The 21649-nt window shown below is 53.0% G+C and overlaps 1 protein-coding gene across 4 annotated transcripts; it reads left to right on the top strand.

Moving 5' to 3' along the window:
* The first annotated feature begins 954 nt into the window (after positions 1-954).
* On the top strand, positions 955-18604 carry LZTS3 (leucine zipper tumor suppressor family member 3). 4 transcript variants are annotated; one of them, XM_043969935.1, is made up of 5 exons: positions 955-1629; positions 10489-10590; positions 13119-13595; positions 13957-14865; positions 15224-18603. In XM_043969935.1, the coding sequence occupies exons 3-5, from the start codon at positions 13137-13139 to the stop codon at positions 16034-16036; spliced, it is 2181 nt and encodes a 726-aa protein (XP_043825870.1). In that variant the 5' UTR covers positions 955-1629; positions 10489-10590; positions 13119-13136; the 3' UTR covers positions 16037-18603. The 4 variants fall into 4 exon arrangements, with proteins under 4 accessions (XP_043825870.1, XP_043825869.1, XP_043825872.1 ...); XM_043969934.1 differs by lacking the exon at positions 955-1629 and adding an exon at positions 2452-2644; XM_043969936.1 differs by lacking the exon at positions 955-1629 and adding an exon at positions 3187-3295.
* The last annotated feature ends 3045 nt before the right edge of the window (positions 18605-21649 follow it).

Raw genomic sequence — 21649 nt, 5'->3', positions numbered from 1 at the left:
AGCAATAGGTGAGGCTGTTGTGTAGAAATACAGGAGTAAGTGGTTTGGAGGCAGAGCTAAGGGCTCTAAGTGAGGGTGCATACAGGGGAGCAACCTAGCTGGCTTCTGGGAGGTAGCCAGAGCATTCTGGGCCCTTGGTGAGATTTGGAGTGGAGGCAGAAGTGATACACAAGGAAGAACGAGGCAAGGACCTGGCTGAAGTTGGAGAGGGAGGGGAGGCAGGGGGATTTGGGCTGACCCCCTGCAGAATGGAATATTGGGGGAGGTGACCAGCAGCTGAAATATGTCAGATTTGCAAAAATCTAGATGTGAAGTAATGGGGAAGGGGGGGATGGCAGAACTAACATGAGCTTGGTTCAGGAGAGAGGATGATGATAGAAGAGACATCAGGATGGAAAGAATGGACTGGCAGGAGAGAGGAGCCCCATGAGACCAAGGGAAAGATGGGATAGTCCTAATGGTCTAGATTGGCACGTGTTAGTTTCGAGGAGTCATGGAGGATTCTGGGCAGAGAGCATAGTGGTATAGGGACAAGGGCACTGAATTCAGAGTAGGACTTAGGTTCAGATCTTGCTTGGGACCCTTCCTAGCTAGATAATCATGCCAACTGGCCACTGTCCCTGGAGATATTACAGGAGTCCTGGGCAACAAGCTGACTAGCAAGTGAGAAGACCATCCCAAAAGTCTTGGTGCAGTTTTAAGCTATGGGAGCATGAAGCTGCGCTAAGACTTTTGGGACTCCAAGCGTAGGTGACATTTATATGGTGTATCGCATGCTTTTTCTCAATTGGTCCTTATAAGGACTTAGTGAGATAGCCCATCGCTTGTATTGGGGTGGGGTGGGGGAGGAGGCTAAGGGGTCTGGACCAGAGATCTCAATGGTTTGGGTGAGAAACCCCCTCCACATATGCAGATATGCATCTTGTTGATAATTTGTGTTCATAGAGGTGGGGAATGGGGAAAGAGAGGAAGGAGACTAAGATGGAGTGACTTACCCACGGACACCGCCAGTATTTGTCGGAGGCAAGACTCTAACTGGAGCCAGTCTTGGAGGATGACACCTCTCCCTCCATCCTCCCTGCCGCCTTGTCTCAGTGCAAATAATAATGGCCCCATTTTATCCTCAGGAAAGGACTTTTGTCCAATATCACCCAGCACCAAGACTAGAAGCCAGATTTGGGGCTGCAGGAAAGGATTTACAGAGATAAAGGCGAGCCAGGAGAAAGTTGTAAGGAAGTATCCAGAGGAGAGGTCATGGCGGACGAGGCGTTGGGTTTGGCGCTTTTCATAGGGAAGTCTGCTGACCTTGGATAAGCAGTTTCTTAGCGCTGAGGATTGAAAACAGATTGCCAAGGCTTAGGGAGGAGGGCGTGGGGGCAGTGAGTGGAGATGTATTAGAGGAATTTGCTTGTGAAAGGGAGGAGAGCTGATGAAAGGCTGGGGTGCTCTGAGGCTAGGAATAGAAACAGGGTCAGGAGTGGTTTGGAGAAAGTGTGGAGGGTGAGGCCTCCCTCTGCGAAGATAGCGCTCGAGAGATAGCCACTGATCCGGTTCGCACTCCCACCCTTCCCGCACCCGGCTGGCCAGAGCTGGATTGGGGGGCGGGGTGGGGACCGAGGCACTGCTTTGGTACGGAATCCGGGAAATCGTTTCTGGGTCTGTTTCGGCCCCGAGCACAGTGGTCACCCGAGTTCTCAGCCCGTGTTCTGTCTGGGTCTGTGTGCATGCCAGCAGAGAACTGGAGGCTCCGGGCCGGGTGGACCCTAGAGTAGTGTAGGAAGAGAGCGGACTGGCCTGCAGGGGTGGGGGAGGACGATACAGCCCAGGGGTCTCTCTTCTCTGCCTAGGGGCCTGGGCTCCCGTCGCCCCGGATCAGATGGAGGCGTATTTGGGAGCAGGTGGACACTCCGCAGAGATAGGGGTCTCTGACCTTGGACGTCCCCTAACCCTGCCTTGCTTCCCGCTGCTGCGCCTGGGTCACCCGGGTCGGTTGAAAAGTTCCTCCCGTGATCTTTTTTTTCTCTGGTCCTCGAGGAGAGACCCTGCTCGCGAGGACCCCGGGTGGCTTCTATTTGCTTTCTGGCTCGGGGCAGGAGGAGGTGCCCGTGGGAGACCCACAGGAGGGACAGCTCAGCCCCGGGCGGATCAGAGGATTTAAAGCGGGAAGGGACCTTGGAATTTGAGCTCATCCCCCTCAGTTTATATCTGGAGAAACTGAGGCTGGGGAGAGGGGGGCTGAGCCCGAGAGTCGGGGGGGGGGGGCGTTGAGAGATGCCCCCTTCCAGGTATAGATCGGAGTGGGGAGGATTAGTAGGAGGTAAGAGGAACGGACAGACGGCTGCGGCTCAGTGGAGAGGGGGAAGGTCGGGGGCGGGGCCCGCGTTAGCTCCGCCCCAGATAGCGCGATTGGCGGGCTTGGAGGGGTGTGGCCTGGGTGGGAGGGGCGTGGTTTCGGGGGGGCTGGCGTTTGCCGCAGGAGCGGAGCCGGAGCTGAGCGGGGAGCGGAGGGGCGGGGGCGCCGGAGCCCGCGGGCCGCTCCCCGCGCCCAGCGCCCGCCCGCCCGCCTTCCAGCTCTCGGGCTTCGGCTGCAGCAGCGCCAGCGAAAGGCGGAGGCGCAGAGACCCCGGCCCCGCGGGCAGAGACAGTGAGTGAGCGCGGCGTAGGGGGTGGGGGCCCGCGGGCGGCTTCGGCCCTCTGGCCCTCCGTGCGGTGGTGCCCACTCTGGGCGGGGGGGGGAGGCGGGGGGCACTGCCCCCACGGGTGCCCTGGCGTGGGGAAGGGGTCTTGGTGGGGAGTGGGACAGGCAATGACGTCACGCGCGGAGGGGCGCGGCAGGGATGACGTCACTGCCACCCCAGTTAGGGTAGGGGGTCCAGGGGGTCCGTGGGTACCCAGTGGGACCAGGGATGGCGCTGGGGGAACCCCCTGAGGCGGGATCCTCTGCCTTCCTCCCTTCCCCTTTCTATCTCGGACACCTGGGTCCCTGGTTCCATATGTCCTCTTCATCTCCAGCCTGAGGTCGCCCCACAGTCGGGAGTTGGGGGAGAGAGAGAGACCGGGAATAGAGCCGGACACCTGGGTCATCCGTCCCCTGGTCATGTGTGTGGGAGGGTGCCCTCTAAGCCCTCGGGCGTCCAGCCAGATGCTGCCAGATTGGGGGGGAGGGGGTGGGGAGGGAAAGAGAACAGCACGAAGACAGGACTCAGAAGTCCTAGCCCACCACTACACTTTAGGCCGAATTTGAGCAAATCCTGAGCTCCCCTTTCCTCCCGTCCTAACTCCTACCACCACCCAGGTAAGGACCAAGGCCAGTGTTCCTTGATTTCTTGACACCCCCCTCCTCTTAATCCCCCTGTGCCCTCTCCATTCCCTACTTGCCCTTCTCCCCTTCCCTCCCCTCCCCTTCCCACAAAATCTGCCTCCCAAACCCCCCTCAGAAAAGCTTTCTCAGATGTACTTGACCTGTTTTTTGTTGCTCCTCTACTCCTCCTCAGGCTAACCTGAGTGGTCATTTTGGCCACTTTTATGCATTCATGTCCTGGCTTCCCTTTTCAGGCTGGGAGCTTTGGGACCCAGGATGGTAGGGCAGTGGCATTGGGGGAGGGGAGGTGGTAGTGGAGAAGCTACTGCTGTCCACGTTCATTCATTCAACAAGCATCTACTAAGTGAAGGAGGTGTACCCAGGCCCGTGCTAAGCCATGGGGAGATACCGAGTAGATGGCAAAGGGCCTCTGCCCTCAAGGACCTTGCTGGCTAGTAGGGGGATAACACTTCTCCAGGGTTATATAGTCAGGGAGAGTCTGAGAGGGAGGACGGGGAAGGTTTGGTGAAGAAGGTGGACCTTAAAGCGAAGAACACCAAGGGCATCCAAGGAGTGGAGGAGGCACAGAGCATGGAAGGGAATGGTCACAGGACCACCAAGTCATCACAGAGGCAGAGAAGAGGCCAGTCTGGCCAAAGAGCGTGGGAAAAAGTACAAAATGGGGGACCAGATTGTGGAAGTCATTGAACTCTAGACACAAGTGTTTGAACTTCAGTAGGCAGGCAACAGGGAGCTACTGCAGGGTTTTGAATAATATGAGAGGCAGTTGTGATGGGGAGAAGGGGTGAGGGCGGAGAGAGAAAAGAAGAAAGAGGAAAGGACTAGAATGAAAGGACCTAGTTCTTTTTTTTTTTTTTTTTTGTGGGGCAATGAGGGTTAAGTGACTTGCCCAGGGTCACACAGCTAGTAAGTGCCAAGTGTCTGAGGCCTGATTTGAACTCAGATTCTCCTGAATCCAGGGTCAGTGCTTTATCTACTGCACCACCTAGCTGCCCCAAGTACCTAGTTTTAAATCTTGGCTCTGCCACTTTTGTGATCATGAACAAATCAATTCACCTCATGTCTGGGCCTCAGTTTCTTCATCTGTAAAATGAGGGGATTGAACTAGAGACTTCTGAGGGCCCTTCCAACTTTAAATCTATAACTTAAGGTGGGATTCTTTGCTCTAAAACTTGACTGCACCCGCTCTGGGCTAGTGGTCTGGATAATGAACATGGCACTCCTAGGGTCCAAGGGGGCCATCTCTGATAGCTGAGGGAAGCAGATGTTATAGTCCCATGGCCCCTTTAAGCTATAGAGGTCAGCTGGACTAGCCCCGTGATTATGAAAATGGGGAAACTGATGCCCAGAAAAGAGGCAGAGCCAGAAAAGGTGTCATATGGTTGAGTCTCTTCCTTGTCCTACTTGGGTGCAAGTGGCGCTATGAGGGTACTACCCTCCAGAGCATCAGGCAATCTATCTTCTGAAGACTAACATGTATTAAATGTCTTACTATGTGCCAGGCACTGTGCTAGGTCCCAGGGACACAAACAGGAAAGACAAGTTCTGCCCTCGAGGAGCTTTAAGTCGTTGGGGGGGGGGGGGAGGACCTATACCAAAGGGATCTGAAAAGGGTAGGGAGGAATTAGGAGGAGGAGAAAGTATGTGTGTGGGTGGGAGGTCTCAACTTGTGACCTTCCTGCCCCAGTTCCCAATAATAATAATAGCTAGCTTTTTTTTTTTGCTAGCTTTTATATAGTGTGTTGTTTTGCAAAGCACTGTACACAAGTTATCTCATTTGATCCTCATAATTACCCCCCATTTTACAGACTGGGAAGCTGAAGGTGAGAAAGCTTATGTGACTTGCCCAGGGTCACACAGCTAGTGAGTGTGCTCTGTTTACTAGGTCCCCAAGCTGCCTCAGAGTCCCATTGTGTGCCTAGACCCTTCTTGAGCCCAGGTGAGGTAGGGGAGGGCGCCCCAGTGATTACCACAGTTTAAGAGCTTGATAAATATTTGAATCAGATGGAGCAGGGATAAGCCTAGGCCCCGCAACTCAAGGAAGCTCACCCAGGCTGGAGAGAAGTAAGGCTCAACTTCTCCCCTGAGACTGAGAACAGGACGTCATGGGTCCTTGGGTGTGCCAACCTAATTCAGTGCTTTGGAAGTTCAGGAGTGGGTGAGATGGGCGGGCTTTAAAGAAGGCCTCAGTTTCTTCAGCTGTAAAAGGTGATTGCTAAATTCTCTCCTAACACCGACATCCTCTGCATGTAGTTGGGGCTCGAGCTGACCTTAAGTGTTTGCCTATGCCTGCCATGTACTGAGGGAGTAAGGGGGAGGCAGGGAGAGAAAGGAACACATGCATGATGGAAGCCTGGTGCCTGCCTTCAGGGGTCCCATTATCCTGATATGTTTGGGGGACTAGGAGACTGGCCCAGTGGAAGCAGAGAAGACATGCCTAGAGCAATGAGAAGCTCTCAGGTAGTAGGATTTCGCATGGGAAGGAATCTCAGAGGGCATTTGCCCCAATCTCCTCCTTTTTTGTTTTGTTTTGTTTAAATAGATGAAGAGCCCCCTGCCTAGAGAAGGGAAGTGACTTGGTCTTCTTAGTAGTAAGTTGCAGAACCAGGTCCCAACTCACATTCAGGCTTCTTTCCATGACATCCTCCTGTCTCCCTCTCCCTGGTAGGGCTGACTGGGAAGATAACTGGCGATTACATGAGGTAGGGTCTTTAATGTCACACTAAGGACTATGGAATTTATCCCCTAGACAATATAGGGAGCCACTGATAAATAGTGTGCAGGGCACACTCAGCTTTGTGCAGGAGGAAGATGAATCTGACTGTGTGCAACATTGATTGGGAATGGCCTGAGAGGCAAAGAGCCTGGAGGTGGGGAATCTGGAATGAAAATAGGAATGGCACAGATCTCTAACATGGCAGAAATGGATCTCGGAGTCAGGGGGACCACAAGCTGAAATCTAGTCTCAGGAGTGAAGCCAGCAAGTGGCAGAAGAAGGAGAGGCATCAGAGGACAATGGATTCTGTAGCCTCTAGCCCCTTGTCCCAGTGCTGTCCCAGGCCTTGCCCCTAAGAGGATCACAGGATTTTGGAAATCATGGAAAGGACTTTATAAATAATAGAACCCAACCTCCTGATTCTGTCTGGCACAGGCTGTTGGCAGAGAATGGGAAGGAAGAGAATGAGGAGCACTGGACCTTTAGCAATCTGTCCGCCCTGGTGATAGGGTGAGGCGAGGGATTGTGGTCAGATTTGAGGAAGGGCTCAGTGGAGGCCCCAAGGATCCGAAGCATTTTGATCAGTTATTTGGATGAGGAAAGCATAGCTCACATTCCTATCAGCTTTTTAGAGGCCACAAAGCTGGGAGGGGTAGCTAACTTGTTAAACAGCATAGCCAGGATCCAAAAAGATCTCAGTAGGCCAGAATGATGAGTGGAACCTAATGAGGTGACATTTAAAAAAAGGATCACTTTAAATATAAACATCAACAGAGGCGAACAACTCTTTCCCCCAGCTACGGCTTCCACAGTAGAGCTAAATGAATTAACAGACAACCCATCTATAATTTATAGACTCAGAAGTGGGACTTGAACCCAGATCTTCCTACAGCCAAGTCCAGTTCCTGTCTGCATCAAGCCACATCTTAGCCAAACAACTAGCAAGTGGGTTTGTTCTGTGTCCCCTTCCAAGCCTGGCTTTCCTTTTTTTTTTTTTTTTTAAGAGTCACAGTTAACGTGTATACATTTGTTTCTACTGAAGATGAAATGTAATGGAGATAAATGCAAAGTTCTGTACTTAGGTTAAAACAATTAACAGCACAAGGAGAGGGTTTATTCAGTGAATCTAACTTCCCGGAGCCCAGGGAGCAGGCCTTGGAGTGAGTGACCTAGGGGACAGTATAGCATCTTGTATTCCCTAAGAAGAAGACAAAGAATGTCAGGATAGAGATAAAACTGAATTTTAAAGTCAGAAGAACTGATTTCAAATTCTGCTTCTTCTGCTTATTATCCGTATGACCTTGAGTAAGTCCTTCCTTCTCTGGGCCTCAGTTTCACTCTCTGTAAAATGAGAAGGTTGGACTAGATCAGGGGCTCTTAGATCTGGGGTCTATGAACCAGTTTTTGAAAAAAAATTGATAATTGTATTTAATCTAATTGGCTTCCTTTGTAATCCTATATATGTTGATGATTTTAAAAAACATGATTCCCAGAAAATCTGTATAAGCTTCATCAGACTGCTAAAGGGGTCCATGATACAAAAAAAGGTTAAGAACCCCTAAATTGGATGGTCTTCAAGGTTCCTTGCATTCTTGATTTTATGGGAAAAGATGGGGACCTTTGGTGACTAAATTAGCCACGTGGATTAATAGGTGGGTGGGCTGGAGCACTGTTGGGAAGGAGGAGGGGGTGAGGAAGTTCCAGAGGCTGACACTGTTACAGTCAGGGAAGGTGAAAGCCAAGCGAATCAATTGAGCCTGGCCCAATGTACCAGGAAGGAATCAGTCCTTGCCCCAATCCTTCTCCCTAATAAGCCCAGTTGGCCTGGCTCTGTATTAGGGCCCTTCATTTGGGGTGGGGTGGGGAGGGTAATCAGACACCTGTCTTAGCTGTTTGGGGACAAAGGGTCAGGGTCCATTCCTACCTCCCACCAGGGTTCAACCCGGAAATCCCCAGAACAGTAACAAGAGATACCCCTCCACACACAGGACACCTGTCTTGGAAGGGCTATTGGGGAAGGCCAAGCCAACATATCAGATACAGGAGTCTGTGTTTACAGAAAACAGGTGGAAGGAGTTTGAAGAGGGGAGGCCTCCCAGAGGCGCACTCCCCCCCCCCTTAGAGGGAGCACACTGGTGCATGTGCATATGTGTGTGGTTGTGTGTATGGGGGAGGTTCCAGTGCAGAAGTGTCACATAAACCCTCCTTTCTGGAATGTTTGTGCCCTAAGTTCTTGCCTGCCTTCTTGGAGGGTGGGGCTGTCTGCTTCCTTCTCTGGGGACACAGCCCTCTGGCAATGACCAGAGTGGCTGATGCTCCTTAACAGATACCTCCTCCGCAGGCCTTGTCGCCTCATGTGCACATGTGTGCATGTGTGCATACATTTATCCAGGAGGGAATTCTGGAGGGGGGGCAGGTGCAAACCTAGGAGTGTGTGGTCTCCGGTTAATTTCTCAGGGCTTGGGGCAAGGAGAGTCTCAGGCCAACTCACCTGTTCCCACCCTGAAACCCGGCCTTCACTTACTAAGCTTCTGGAAGGCCTCCTGCCCTGCCCCCACCCCAGCACCGGCCCCTTCTGCCCATCTGACCCTCCCATTCCCTGAGCCACTCACACATCACCTCATGGACAGAGTTAAGGGCCTGTGGGAGGAAGGAGCTTGAGGAGTGGGGTAAGAGAATGGGAGCACGGTGAGTCACCCTCAGGCCAGGGAGCTTCTGGGTTGGGACATTTGGGTGTCTTTCTAGCACCTCCCCAGATTTAGCTGCTTGAGGGGGGAAGTGTAACGAAAGCCTAAGCCTTCAGTTATTCTTTCTTTGTGTCTGTTCCCCCGCCCCCAGATACATGAACACACCTGTAAAGGTGCCCAGGATAGAGCGCATAAACATACACACCCCTCCCCCCCATTTCCGCATTCCAGTGTGGGAGTTGGGAGGGGGATCTGGGGCAGGCACTGAGGTTAATGATAAATGGAGAAAGTTTAAGAATGTCCTTTACCCTTCCTCACCGCCCCCCCCCCTCCGGCCAGGCCCGCAGGTGTTAGTCCTGGCTAGTGAACCTTTAGTGTCAGGCCAAGGAGTGGGAATGTCAGCTCCTGTCCCAGGTCGCCCCCCCCCCCCAACCGGTCTGTATTACAAGAAGGGAGGGGGAAACTGGAGTCCTTGGGGCCGGGCCTGAGTTTCTCTGACTGTTAGAGCTTTGAGATTCAAGTCCAGTCTGCTCTTTTTTTTTCTTTTTCTTTTTTTTCAGTGAGGCATTTGGGGTTAAGTGACTTGCCCAGGGTCACACAGCTAGCAAGTGTCAAGTGTCTGAGGCCGGATTTGAACTCAGGTCCTCCTGACTCCAGGGCCGGTGCTCTATCCACTGCGCCACCTAGCTGCCCCTAGTCTGCTCTTTTTTATAAAGGGGAAGACTCCAGCTCAGAGAGGGGGAAGGGACATCTTCAAGGTCAAGGCTGTTAGACCTCCACACCTGTAGGCCCAGTGGCTGAGATGTAAGGGGGGGGGGAGCCCTGAAGGGACAGGTTTCTGGAAGCAAAGTCCCCCCAGGACTGATGAGAGCTGGGGAAGACAGGCCCTCTCCTAGCCTTGTGGGACCAGTGGGAGCCCAGGGGCTATAAATTCACCCTCTTTTCTCTCTGCACACCCTTTTGAAGAATTCCTTTCACTTCCATGGCTTTAATTGCCCCCCTCTACACAGATCACATGCTTGCCATGGAGACTTAAAGACTACTGTATTGTAGCCAAGAGAGACATGAGCCTGTAGTTGAGTTCTGACACTTTTCCAGCTGCAAGACCCTGGGTAATACAACCACTCTTTTTTGAGCCTCAGGTTCCTCATCTGTAAAATGGGAATAATAAGACTCGCTCCCCTAGGGTGGTGGTGAGAAGAGCATTCTTTGAACTCCACGGCACTGTTGAGATTGTGTTATTGTTGTTCTGCCTCTGACTTTGACCTCTTAGTCCTGTCTCACCCCACCTTGTATCTTCTGACTCTATTCTGTCAAGTATTTATGAAGGGCCTACTATGTGCCATGGACTGGACATACTCAGAAAAGTAAAAAGGTTTCAAGGAGCTCGCATTCTAATGAAATGAGAAAAGTGTGTGCAAACAGGATGTATGGTACACAAGAGAAAAGATCATCCAGACGGAAGCCACCAGCATTAAGGAGGATTGGGAAAGGCTTCTAGCAGAAGGCGGGATGAGGAGGAAGAGAAATCTGGGCACCATTTCTCACCAGTTTCCCCTGCTCACTATATGGGGGTTGTTGCCTGTGACGGTCCCCAGCCCCAGGCTCTCATATCCCGCTGCTGCTCACAGAGTCTGTCCCACCTCCACTCCTGCTTCCCCCGTGCGCCCATCACTCCCCACACCACCCTTTGGTAACGGCCTCCTCAGAGTCCCCTGTCTAAATCCAGCTCTCTCTCTGTTGTATCCTGCTGCCTCCCCAAGGTTCTCAAGGTGATATTGGTGAGGAATTATGGAGTCATAGAATGAGAGCTGGAAGAGACCTGAGAGACCATCAACCCCCCGATGAAAAGAACCACACTCTAGGTAGGTTCGACTACTTACTCAAGTCACCCAGCTAGTGAGTATTGGAGGCAGGATTCAAACCCAGGTCTTCTTTAGTCTGAGCTTAGCTCTCAATGGATGCACTAGAACAGGGCTTCTGAAACTTTTCCCTTTTCACCTGAGAAACTTTTACTGGACCCTGGGTGTGTAGGTATATAAAATAGGCACGCATAACCTTCGCCTGTTGCCAAGTTTTTAATGACCCCCACGTTCAGTTATCTCATACCCGGTAGAGACCTACAGTTTAAGAAGGTAGGCACTGGAACGGGCTGTCTCTTCAGGACCCACAGAGCCTACCAACCTGGGAAGCTATCTAAGAAAGGACCCTGAGAGAGGCAGTATGTCCGTTAGCCAAGACGAGCCTTAGCTGAGTTTGGAGAGATTCGTCATTGTGCTGGCCCAAGCACCCGAGAAGAGCCGGGAAGGCGTAGACACAAGTTGCTACCAGGGCCTTGAAGTGTTGAGGTCAGGCTCGAATTGGTCACCTCACCCCTCTGTCTTTAGCACCTACTGAGGAAAGTTCAGACTTCTAGGCCTGGGCTTCAGAGCCTCCCTCAACCCGCTACCAAGTTCCCTAACTGTCCTGTCCTGATGCCTAACCCCATTCTGTCCTTCCCGATGATCCAGCTCAACTGCAGAATTCCTGTCCGTAGCTGAGGTCCACCTTAAAGGCCATCTCCTCCAGGAAGCCTTCCCTGTTGTCCCCTCACCCCTAATAAATAAATGTAAATAAATAAATAGGGCCTTCCTCTTGGGGTCCTCCCCGTCTTTGGGGTGGGGAGTGGTTCCTGGGATGCTTATAATAGAATATTGGAACTAGGAGAGTTAGATTTGAACTCTGGCTCTGCTACCTAAGCTGTGTGACCACGGACAAACCACATAATCTCTCAGCCTCAGTTTCCTCGTCTGTAGAATGGAGACGATAAAACTTACAAGATTGTTGGGAGGAAAGTTCCTGGGGGTGGGAGGATGCCAAAATTCTGCATTTATTATTATTGTTGTTGTAAAGAATCTGTGTTTAACTTCTGGGACATCAACCCTACTTCCAAACTGATGCTGAGGATTATTTCTTAAATACTGCCTTAGCTCTTCTCTTTTACGGGTTCTGTTATTCCCTGATTTCTCAGCCCAACCTCAAATACTCTCCCTCCTGACCTTCCTTGGCCCTGAGCCTGCCTGTCTCCCTGGATCCAGAGCCCTGTCATCCCCCATCCCTAATCCCTCCCTTCTCCACTGTGCCTGGACCCCACTTGTGTCATTCCCTCCTCTTTCCTTTCTTCTCTGCCCTCCCACTATCTCCACATACTCCAGATCTCAAAAAAGAGGGTGGGTATCAGAGTTTATTCACAAGGGAAAGAGGTCACACAGAAAACTCCAGGATAGGATTACAGGAAATGAGAGGTACATATAAAAAAATAAAATACAAGTAACTGCCCTTATTTCTTTTGCACTAGAAAGTTTCTAAACCCATAGCAATCTCTTTTAAGGAGGTAGCATGTTGCCCCCATTTATAGATGGGACTTAGAGATGGAAGTCCTGTGCTTTTTTCTAGGACGCCTGGCTAGGATCTGAGCCTCCTAATTTCTTCTATAGCTCGAGTTCCAGGCCCAGCTTACCCTCTTGATTCTTTCTCCCTCCCTATTGCTTTCATTCTCCAGGTGGCCACTTCGGAACCCAGGGGTCCCTGCTTTTTTTTTAGGTTTGGCAACCAGAAGATCCCCATTCTATTATCCCCAAGTCCTTGGTTACCTAGAGCCAACTGCCTCGCTCTGCCAATAGGGGGCAGTGTAGACCAGTAAGTCTATTAGCACCTAAAATTTTTGAATTTGGAGCTGAAGGACCCCTAATCGTTTAACAGATTAGGAAACTGAGGTGCAGAGAAGGCTCACTCTGGTAGCAAGGAGCTGTCATTCAATGCCACGGCTTCTGATTCTGAATGTGTGACTGCATTCCTTTCCCTGTACCATGGCGGACAACTCAAGTTTGCCCATTGCCCAGGAGTGAGGATACTCTGACCAGAAATCCAGTCAGCTTCCCAGATTCACAAGACACCCTTTCCATGATATGTGCTTAATTGTGTTAGTCATCCGTGCAGTTATCTTGCTCCCTGCTGAGGGCAAGGGCTCCATCTCATCCAAATTTGTGCCCCCTATACAAGCCTGCACTAGCTTCTTTATACTGGGGACTGGGCCTTGGTAAAGGGAATGCCTCAGAGAGGAAATTCCCCCTCCTGATGCAGTGGGGCCTCCTGCCTTTCAGAGAGCTGCCCAAAGCATGGAGAGATTAAGGGATTTGCTCAGGGTCACACAGCTAATATGTGTCAGAAGAGAGACTTGAACCCAGGTCTTCCTGGCCAGCTCTGTCTTCTAGGTTCTGGCTTTTCGCACACGTAGTAGACATTTAATAGATGTTTGTTGAATGAATGAAGGAGTGAAGGACCCTTCTGGGGTTGTGGAGGCTGGGAATGGAGGGCAGCGTGGCCCCTGGCTGACCAGCCCCCTTGTCTGCAGTGCCCCGCTCACTCAGCCATGGCGAAACTGGAAACCCTGTCCGTGTGCGCCGACCCCGGCCGTGACCCCCTCCTGGCCTTTGCCCCTCGGCCACCCGAGCCCCGCCCGGCAGCTCCTCGACTCGTGGCCATGGGCAGTGTGGGCAGTGGTGTGGCCCATGCCCAGGAATTTGCCATGAAGAGCGTGGGCACGCGGACAGGTGGGGGTGGCCGAGGGGGCTACCCTGGGCCAAGGGGCAGCGGGCCGGGGTCTGGCAGCGGGGACCTGCCAGCCAGATACCCCTCGGAGGACAAAGCCCTGGCCAACTCCCTGCACCTCAATGGGGATCTGCGGGCCGGGGCCAGTGGTGGTGTCAGCGGAGACCGGACAGATACCTGTGGCAACATGGTCAGCAGCAGCGGTGACAAGGCCCCACCCCAGTACCGGGAGCCCAGCCATCCGCCGAAGATCCTGCCCACCTCTGGCAAGCTGGACCAGGTTAGCTGCCCACTCGGCCTCTGCTATCTTTAGCAATTCTCTTCCTGCCCCACCCCCACCCCCATCCCTAGACAAGGGACCGTTAAGGCTGGGGGCCTGAGCAAGGGTGTGGGGAAATCCAAGGGATTCTCGAGCTGAAGGGACCCCAGCTCGAAGCCCTAGCCCTGCCGTTCTGAGTGTATAAGCAGCGGAGGGGGCACTGTCCTGAGTTCCCATTTTCATCTCCTCCTGTAAACAGTGAGCAGAAGGGTCCCTCCCTCCCTCCCCTAGTGCACGTGAAACGAGCCTCATCCCTGACTGCCACCTCCCCACGTGCACTGGAAGTGGAGGGCCCATCCTGACCCTCTGTCTCCTCTTCCAGTGCACAGAGCCTCTGGTGAGACCGTCAGCCTTCAAGCCAGTTGTGCCCAAGAATTTCCATTCAATGCAAAACCTGTGTCCGCCCCAAAGCAATGGGGCGTCAGACAGCCGCAAAGGCCCCGGGGGCCTCAAGGGGGGTGGGCTGGACAAGGCCCGGACTATGACCCCGGCTGGCAGCAACAGCGGGGGTGGGGGAAGCAGCAGTGGGGGAGGAGGACTCTCCGACTCAGGCCGAAACTCACTGACCAGTCTGCCTACGTACAGCTCAGGCTACAGCCAGCACCTAGCGCCCCTGAGCGCCTCCACCAGTCACATCAACCGCATTGGCACGGCCAGCTACGGGGGCGGGGGTGGCCCCAGCAGCGGGGGCCCCGGCTATCATGACCTTTCGTCTTCCGACAGTGGGAGGGCTTCTAGCAAGAGCACCCCCTCCTTTGGTAGGCTTAACCCCCTGGGGTCCGGGGAGGGTGGCGGCAACGGCAGCGTGGGGGGGGTCGCCGGGGGCCTGGGCTCTTTCCCGGCCTCTCCCCCTTCCCCGGATGCAGTGATCCAGGAGCTGGAGGAGCGCCTGTGGGAGAAGGAGCAGGAGGTGGCCGGGCTGCGGAGAAGCCTGGAGCAGAGCGAGGCGGCCATCGCGCAGGTGTTTGAGGAGCGACAGAAGGTGTGGGAGCGGGAGATGGAGGAGCTGAGGCAGAACTGCGCGGGGAAGCTGCAGCAGGTGACCCGCCGTGCCCAACGCGCCCAGCAGGGCCTGCAGATGCAGGTGCTGCGGCTGCAGCAGGACAAGAAGCAGCTGCAGGAAGACGCGGCCAGGCTCGCCCGGCAGCGAGACGAACTCCAGGAAAAGGTGGCAGCCTGCCAGAAGGAGCAGGCTGACTTCCTGCCCCGCATGGAGGAGACCAAGTGGGAGGTGAGGCGCCGCGGGGCATCGGGGATAAGCTAGGCTTGCAGAAAAGAAAAAACACACAAGCCTGGCCCCGGCTCCACCACAACCCTATCTTCTCACTAGAGGGGGCCCGAGAGCCAGGAAGACGAAGGGGGGCAGGGGGGCTGGTGCGAATGACCTCTGGGGTCAGTATGTGTGTGTGTGTGCGTCTGTCTGTAGGGTTTGGGGTGAATGACCTCTGGTGTTTGTATGTAGAGGATTGTTCTGGGGCTGAGGTTGGAGGCTGGGGAGGGGCCCGCCGAAGACCAATGTTGGGCGGGCGTTGGCAGACGTTGGGGGCCCGTGCTGGGCACGGTGTAGGAGTCACCTCCCTCGCCCCCAGGTGTGCCAGAAGGCGGGCGAGATCTCGCTCCTGAAACAGCAGCTGAAGGAGTCCCAGGCGGACGTGAGCCAGAAGCTGAGCGAGATCGTGGGGCTGCGCTCGCAGCTGCGGGAGGGCCGGGCTTCCTTGCGCCAGAAAGAGGAGCAGCTGCTGACCCTGAGGGACTCGCTGGGCGCCAAGCAGCCCAGCCTGGAGCTGCAGCTGCGAGAGGGCGAGGCGGAGCTGGTCCCGGGGCTGCGGCTACGGGAGCGCCTAGGCCCCGGTGAGCCTCGGGCCGGGGAGACCACCACGGCCGACGCGACCTCCGCAGCAGCCGCCGCCGCCGGGGAGCCCGCCGAGCTCTGCGAGAGCGACGAGGCCAAGATGCGCAGACAGGCGGCTGCGTCCTCATCTTCGTCCTTGTCCTCGGGCCCCCCCCAGGACGGGGAGGGCGACGCGGCGGACACGGCCGGAGCCCGGGCCCTGCGGAGGGAGGTGGGCCGGCTGCAGGCGGAGCTGGCGGCCGAGCGGCGCGCCCGGGAGCGGCAGGGGGCCGGCTTCGCCGAGGAGCGGCGCGTGTGGCTGGAGGAGAAGGAGAAGGTCATCGAGTACCAGAAGCAGCTGCAGCTCAACTACGTGGAGATGTACCAGCGCAACCAGGAGCTGGCGCGGCGCCTCGGGGAGCTGGGGGCCGCGGGCGCCCCCCTGCCCGCACCCATGCCTCTGCCCGTGCCCGTGCCCGCGCCCGCGCCCGCGGCCCACGGCGGCCCCGCGGAGGAGAAGAAGGCCTGGACCCCGTCCCGCCTGGAGCGCATCGAGTCCACTGAAATCTGAGCGCAGCCGCCTTGCCCGACAACTTCGCGGGCACCGAACTCTCCCAATGTTTTTTTTTCTAGTTTGGACAAGATGACCGAGGCCCCTCCCCCAATGGCCTATGGAGGCCTTTGGTCCCGAATCTAGGGCCATGGCCCCGCCCCCTGGCCCTGGGGAACCCCAGCTTCCACACTCCCTCCCCAGAATCCCCAGACCAAAGAGGTTCACGAAGCTCCGGTGACCATACCCTTATCCACCCACACCCACACTGTGTCAGCCCCAGGATTTTCTATTCCCGAACTCTAGGCTTCCAACCCCAGGCTCCTGCCTGGAGGAGGAGGAGGAAGGCACTGGCTAGTCTCAGAATTCCCTGGTGGGGTGGGGGTAGCCGGTGGAGTGGGCTTGGAGAAGCTGGGGCCTGGCCCTGACCACTGATGATCCCAAAGCACACTTTCAACAAGAGCCCTGGACCAGTGTCTCCCCTGCATCTCCCTGTTCCAGCCCTTGCCGAGTCCCCACACCCCCATCTCCTCCATGCACTTTCTAATTGGGGGTATCTGCTCGGCACGACCAAAGACCCTAGGGCCCTCCCCACACACACCCTTCGGTAGAGGCAAAGACCCCTCCGGCAGTGTGTTCTCTAGGACAGTTGGAGGCGGGGTTGTAGATGAGGGGCGGGAAGCAGGCTTGGCAGCTGAAACCCTAGGAGATCCTGTGTGGATGGAGGAGGGAGTTGAGTGTCGATCAGTTTGTCTGGGTCCTGCCATCTCAACACTTATTACACTCCCTCCCCAGTCTCAGTCACTCAATCCCTGCTCCAGTATCTCCCTCTTCCGCTCCCAAGCCCCCATGGCTGACAACTACCCCCAGCCTAACCACCTCCCCACCCCTGCCCTTGGGGCACGAAGCTTCATCTCTGACGCATACACATCTTTAGGGTTTGGGTTATTTTAGAGAAATGACACCAGGCCTTCTTGTTATGAGGCTAGAGGTGGGGGCCTTCTTGGGATTCACCAGCAATAACAGGGAGATTCAGCATCGTCATCTCCCTCCATCCCAGAGCTGACCTGGGGGGAACTGGTAAATCTTGTGCCCTCCCGATCCCACCCCCCCTCAAACCAACGGGCCCCCACAACTCCAAGCCCTGACTGCCCCAGCCCAACTAGGACTGTTCTTGAAAAAACAAACTTAAAAACAAATTCCTGAGACCCCCCCCCCAGGAGCATGATGGCCAGACTGACCCTCAAGGGTACAGATAGGTTAGCCCCCTGGGAAAAGAGCAGTGGAATAGATGAGGGCAGGCTAGGAAAGCTGAGCCCTGGGGTGAGGGACAAAAGGAGGCTCATCCTCAGGCTTTGAGGAGAAGCAGGTCTTAAAAGAACACAACCCTTGTCTATCTGTTTATCCAACTGTGCAGGACTTTGGGGGTTTTCACAGAGAAATAAAAGAGAAAGGCCAACCCCTCTAAAGGGGCCTTCCCTGGTCTCTGTCTTTATTGGGGACATACTGGATTGTTAAGAGGTTCACAGGCCAGGAGTCAGCCAGCCCCACTACACTGGCCTTCTCAAAGGATCCTGTCAGACTGTACTGTGCTAGTACCCGTGGGCTCCACCCATCCAGATCCAGCAAAGGAAACAATTGCTGAGTGTTGCTCTGGGTTTTGTTGTTTTTTTGGTGGGGCAATTAGGGTTAAGTGACTTGCCCAGGGTCACACAGCTAGTAACTGTCAGGTGTCTGAGGCTGGATTTGAACTCAGGTCCTCCTGAATCCAGGGCCAGTGCTTTATCCACTGTGCCACCTAGCTGCCCCTGCTCTAGTTTTCACAAGCAAGGCCCAGCCTTGGTCTGACTGAACTCTATTCAGTTGGGGGCAGTAGCTCAACACAACGTGGATGCTGGTAGAAGGTCCCAGCAGAGAAGAGTGGACCCAGGCTTCTATAAATGAATGTGTCTTTAATTGGACTTGCATGCTGTAAGCAACATATCCTCTGTTATTCCAACATCAGTGGTAGCTCTTGGGCTGGTCTCTTCCGAGCTCTGCCATCCCTCTAAGACCTTGGGAGAGTTACTTCAATTCACTTATCTGTAAAATAAAGGGGAAAAGGCAGATATCTCCTCTACTGGGGGGGAGGGGTTAATTGCCCTCCGACCTCCATATGTAGAAAAAAAAACACTCCTGACAGTGAGTTCTTTGGCTTCAGGCTCTACTTTCTCCATCAAAGGGAGATGGGATCTTTCTGAGAGGAAGTGGGATTTCCTCTTTTTTTCTTCTAGAGCAAGGATACTCAAAGCACATTGCCAAGAAAGTAAAAACCTGGCCGTTTTGATGCTTCTGAGGCTGACCCCTCCAAGCCCTGGGTTCACCAGGACTCATTTCACTCCCTGAGTGCTGGCGATGCAATCTTTCTAATGCACTATTGTTTTTTTAATTAGAGGTTTCTGGAAGTGAAATAGGTCACCTCAGTACCTGATGGCTCCCCTCTTCTTCTTCTTCCTTTTTTTTTTTTTTTTTGCTGGACAGTGAGGATTAAGTGACTTGCCCAGGGTTACAGAGTTGAACTTGGGTCCTCCTGAATCCAGGGCCAGTGTTTTATCCACTGCACCACCTAGCTGCCCCCTCCTAATGAACTATTTTATTTTTTGCAGGGGCAGTGAGGGTTAAGTGACCTGCCCAGGGTCACGCAGCTAGTTAGTGTGAAGGGGAAATAGGTGGTGCGGGTCCTTAGGTATTTTTTGGGGGGGGAGCAGGGCAATTGGGATTAAGTGACTTGCCCAGGGTCACACAGCTAGTAAGTGTTAAGTGTCTGAGGCTGGATTTGAACTCAGGTCCTCCTGACTCCAGGGCTGGTGCTTTATCCACTGTGCCACCTAGCTGCCCCCTTAGGTATTCTTTAAAGAATTACAACTTTGGGGCAACTAGGTGGCCCAGTGGATAAAGCAACTGCCCTGGATTCAAGAGAACCTGAGTTCAAATCCGGCCTCAGACACTTGACACTAGCTATGTGACCCTGGGCAAGTCGTTTAACCCTCATTGCCCCACAAAAACAAACAAAAAAAAGAATTACAACTTTCTCACACACAATACAATTAGAATAAAATGGTCTTTTATTTGGGCACTTAAAGAAAGTGACCAAGAGCGAAGTTGAAGACTTCACCTCAAGGGAAGAAACTGACTTAGAAACATTCTCTCTGGAGAACAGAAGAGACACCAAAGTGTTTATAGAGGATGGATGGGGTGAGCACCTGACAGTAGAAAGTTTCCTTTGGGGGTGGGGAAAGCTTGAATGAGGGGCGGTGGTCCTGACTTCTGGAGTTATCTTTGTCCCAGGAGCCTCTTATCTCCCCTTATTTCTTAGGTGTATCCATTCTTTAGAAGAAGAAAACTGAGTTACCCCAGACCCGTATGAGTGAGGGATAAATAGGGGGGTGTTGGCAAATGTTTACCAAGACTTTTTTCCCCCAGTGTATGCACTGTGCACTTTTAAGTTCAATCTGCATTATTAACACTTTCTTAAGTCAAGACAACAAAACAATCAAGCCTGATTTCAGAGAATTGAATGGTGAGCAAAAAATTTAATAATTACTGGCACCTGCACACCCCGGTTGTTGTTTGTCCTTCATTCTCCAAGAGGACTATGACTTTGGGGTGATGTCAGGACTTGCACTTGTTGGGGGTACTTGTGACCTGGATTGGGGGGTGCAGTGCCTAGCTCACCCAAAGAATTGGAGGCTTATCATGAATTTTGTTAAATAAAATTTAGGGGAGAGGAATACATGGCCAGGGGACACTATGGGAAGCTGTCCCTCTGGGTAAGAGAAGAAAGGGGAGGGAATTACAAAGCACCTGGGAGGGACATGCAAAACTTCTAACTGGGAAGGGATCTTTGAATAACGGGGTATCAGTAAGATATAGAGTATCCGTCCATATACTAAATATTATTCTGTTGACCTTGGTTCTGCCTGCTTGGCAACACCCATTCCTGAGGTGGGGGCGGCGGGGGCGGGGGGTGGGGGGTGGACAGAGCTGCTTTTCCTTTGTGAAAGTTTAAGGATTCCTTGAGGGTTGGGATCTTTAGGTTTCTTGGGATCCCACTACATTCCCCCAAGATACTAAATTGGATTTAAGTGAGGGAGGGCTGTGCCAAGTCACTAACTCCAGTTTCTCCAGAGCCATCTGGGTCCTGTGGCAAGATCTAGATCGGTACAACTGGAGATGGCCTTGGAAGTTTAAGGCAACTGGGGTTAAGTGATTTGCCCACGGTAACTCAGCTAGTAAGCATCTGAAGTGAGATTTGAACTCAGGTCCTCCTGACTCCAGGGCCAGTGCTCTATCCACTTTGCCACCTATATAGGGATGTACATATAATACAGGGTAGGGTATATTGGGAACAGAGGAGAACACAACAGAAAACAGGAGGGAAACTTGGGGTGCTCAATTAAAGGAAGAAAATTGTAATGTTTAAAAGAAAAAAATGTCTTCTAGGTATGGGGGCTGTACCTATGCCAAGTTTTGTGACTTCCGAGTTTCGCAAGCATCTTAGCTACTAGCCAAATGGGCATAGGCTGAGGTGGTGGCTTGGTAATGTGAAACAAGGCTGGACAGGTAGGTTTGAACCAGCTTGTGAAAGGCCTGCCTCAGGAGTTTGATTTTGATTCAATAGGCACTAGGGAGCCACTAAAGTGACATGAGCATGAGCAGCTCTGGGAACTGGAAGATTATTTTGGCAGTTGTGTGAGGAATGGATTGTAGAAGGGAAAGAATTCAGGCAGTGAAACCAAATAGCAGGTTATGATTACACTGCAAGCAAGAATTGAAGGTTTGACCTAGGGTAGAAATAGGGAATGGCCGTGTAGAATGGCTATTGTAGAGTTGGTATGGTAGGGAAGGACCAGGTGGAAAAGGTAAGAAAGAGAAATTTTTAAAAAGTTAAAAATGACCAAGTTTTCAAGCCTGGATGAAGATAAGGATGCTGATGCTATTGTTAAGTCCTGCAGTAAACCAAAGGCATCTTTAATGGAGATGACAGGATAGCAAACCTGCCATCTTGGGGGATGTCCCATGAGTGCAGAGCACAATGGATGTCCCGCCTCCCAGAGTCATGCAAAAGCTTCCTATACGTTTAGGAGGAGAGAATAGGAAGTAATATGCAGTGGCCAGGCCTGGTCACAAGACCACCAGTGGCCCTTGGCAATGTGGGCAAGGAAAATCACTTCATTCTGACTGTTTCATGCCATGAATCCCAATGGAAGGGAGCAAGGTCTTTAGAAGCTGAAATCCAACTTAAGCTAGGTTCCTTTACAAAGTAAAATCTCTGGGTGGGTGGGGGACTTAGGGTGTCCTTCAGCTTAACGTAATCAAGAGTAGATATTTTAAGACTAGGAATACGGAAGGGGCAGCTAGGAGGCACAGTAGATAGAGCACTAGCCCTGGATTCAGGAGGACCTGAGTTCAAATCCCTTCTCAGACACTTGACACTAGCCGTGTGCCCCTCAAAAAAAATTTTTTTAATACAAATTTGCCCTTTTCTGTGCATCTCTCTCTCTTTTTGCATGGCAATAAGAGTTAAGTGACTTGCCCAGAGTCACACAGCTAGTAAATGTCAAGGGATTTGAACTCAGGTCCTCCTAAATCCAG

Source organism: Dromiciops gliroides, chromosome 6, assembly GCF_019393635.1.
Source record: "Dromiciops gliroides isolate mDroGli1 chromosome 6, mDroGli1.pri, whole genome shotgun sequence".
In the NCBI taxonomy this organism is placed as follows: domain Eukaryota; kingdom Metazoa; phylum Chordata; class Mammalia; order Microbiotheria; family Microbiotheriidae; genus Dromiciops; species Dromiciops gliroides.
This window is presented reverse-complemented; position numbering and strand designations above follow the sequence as displayed.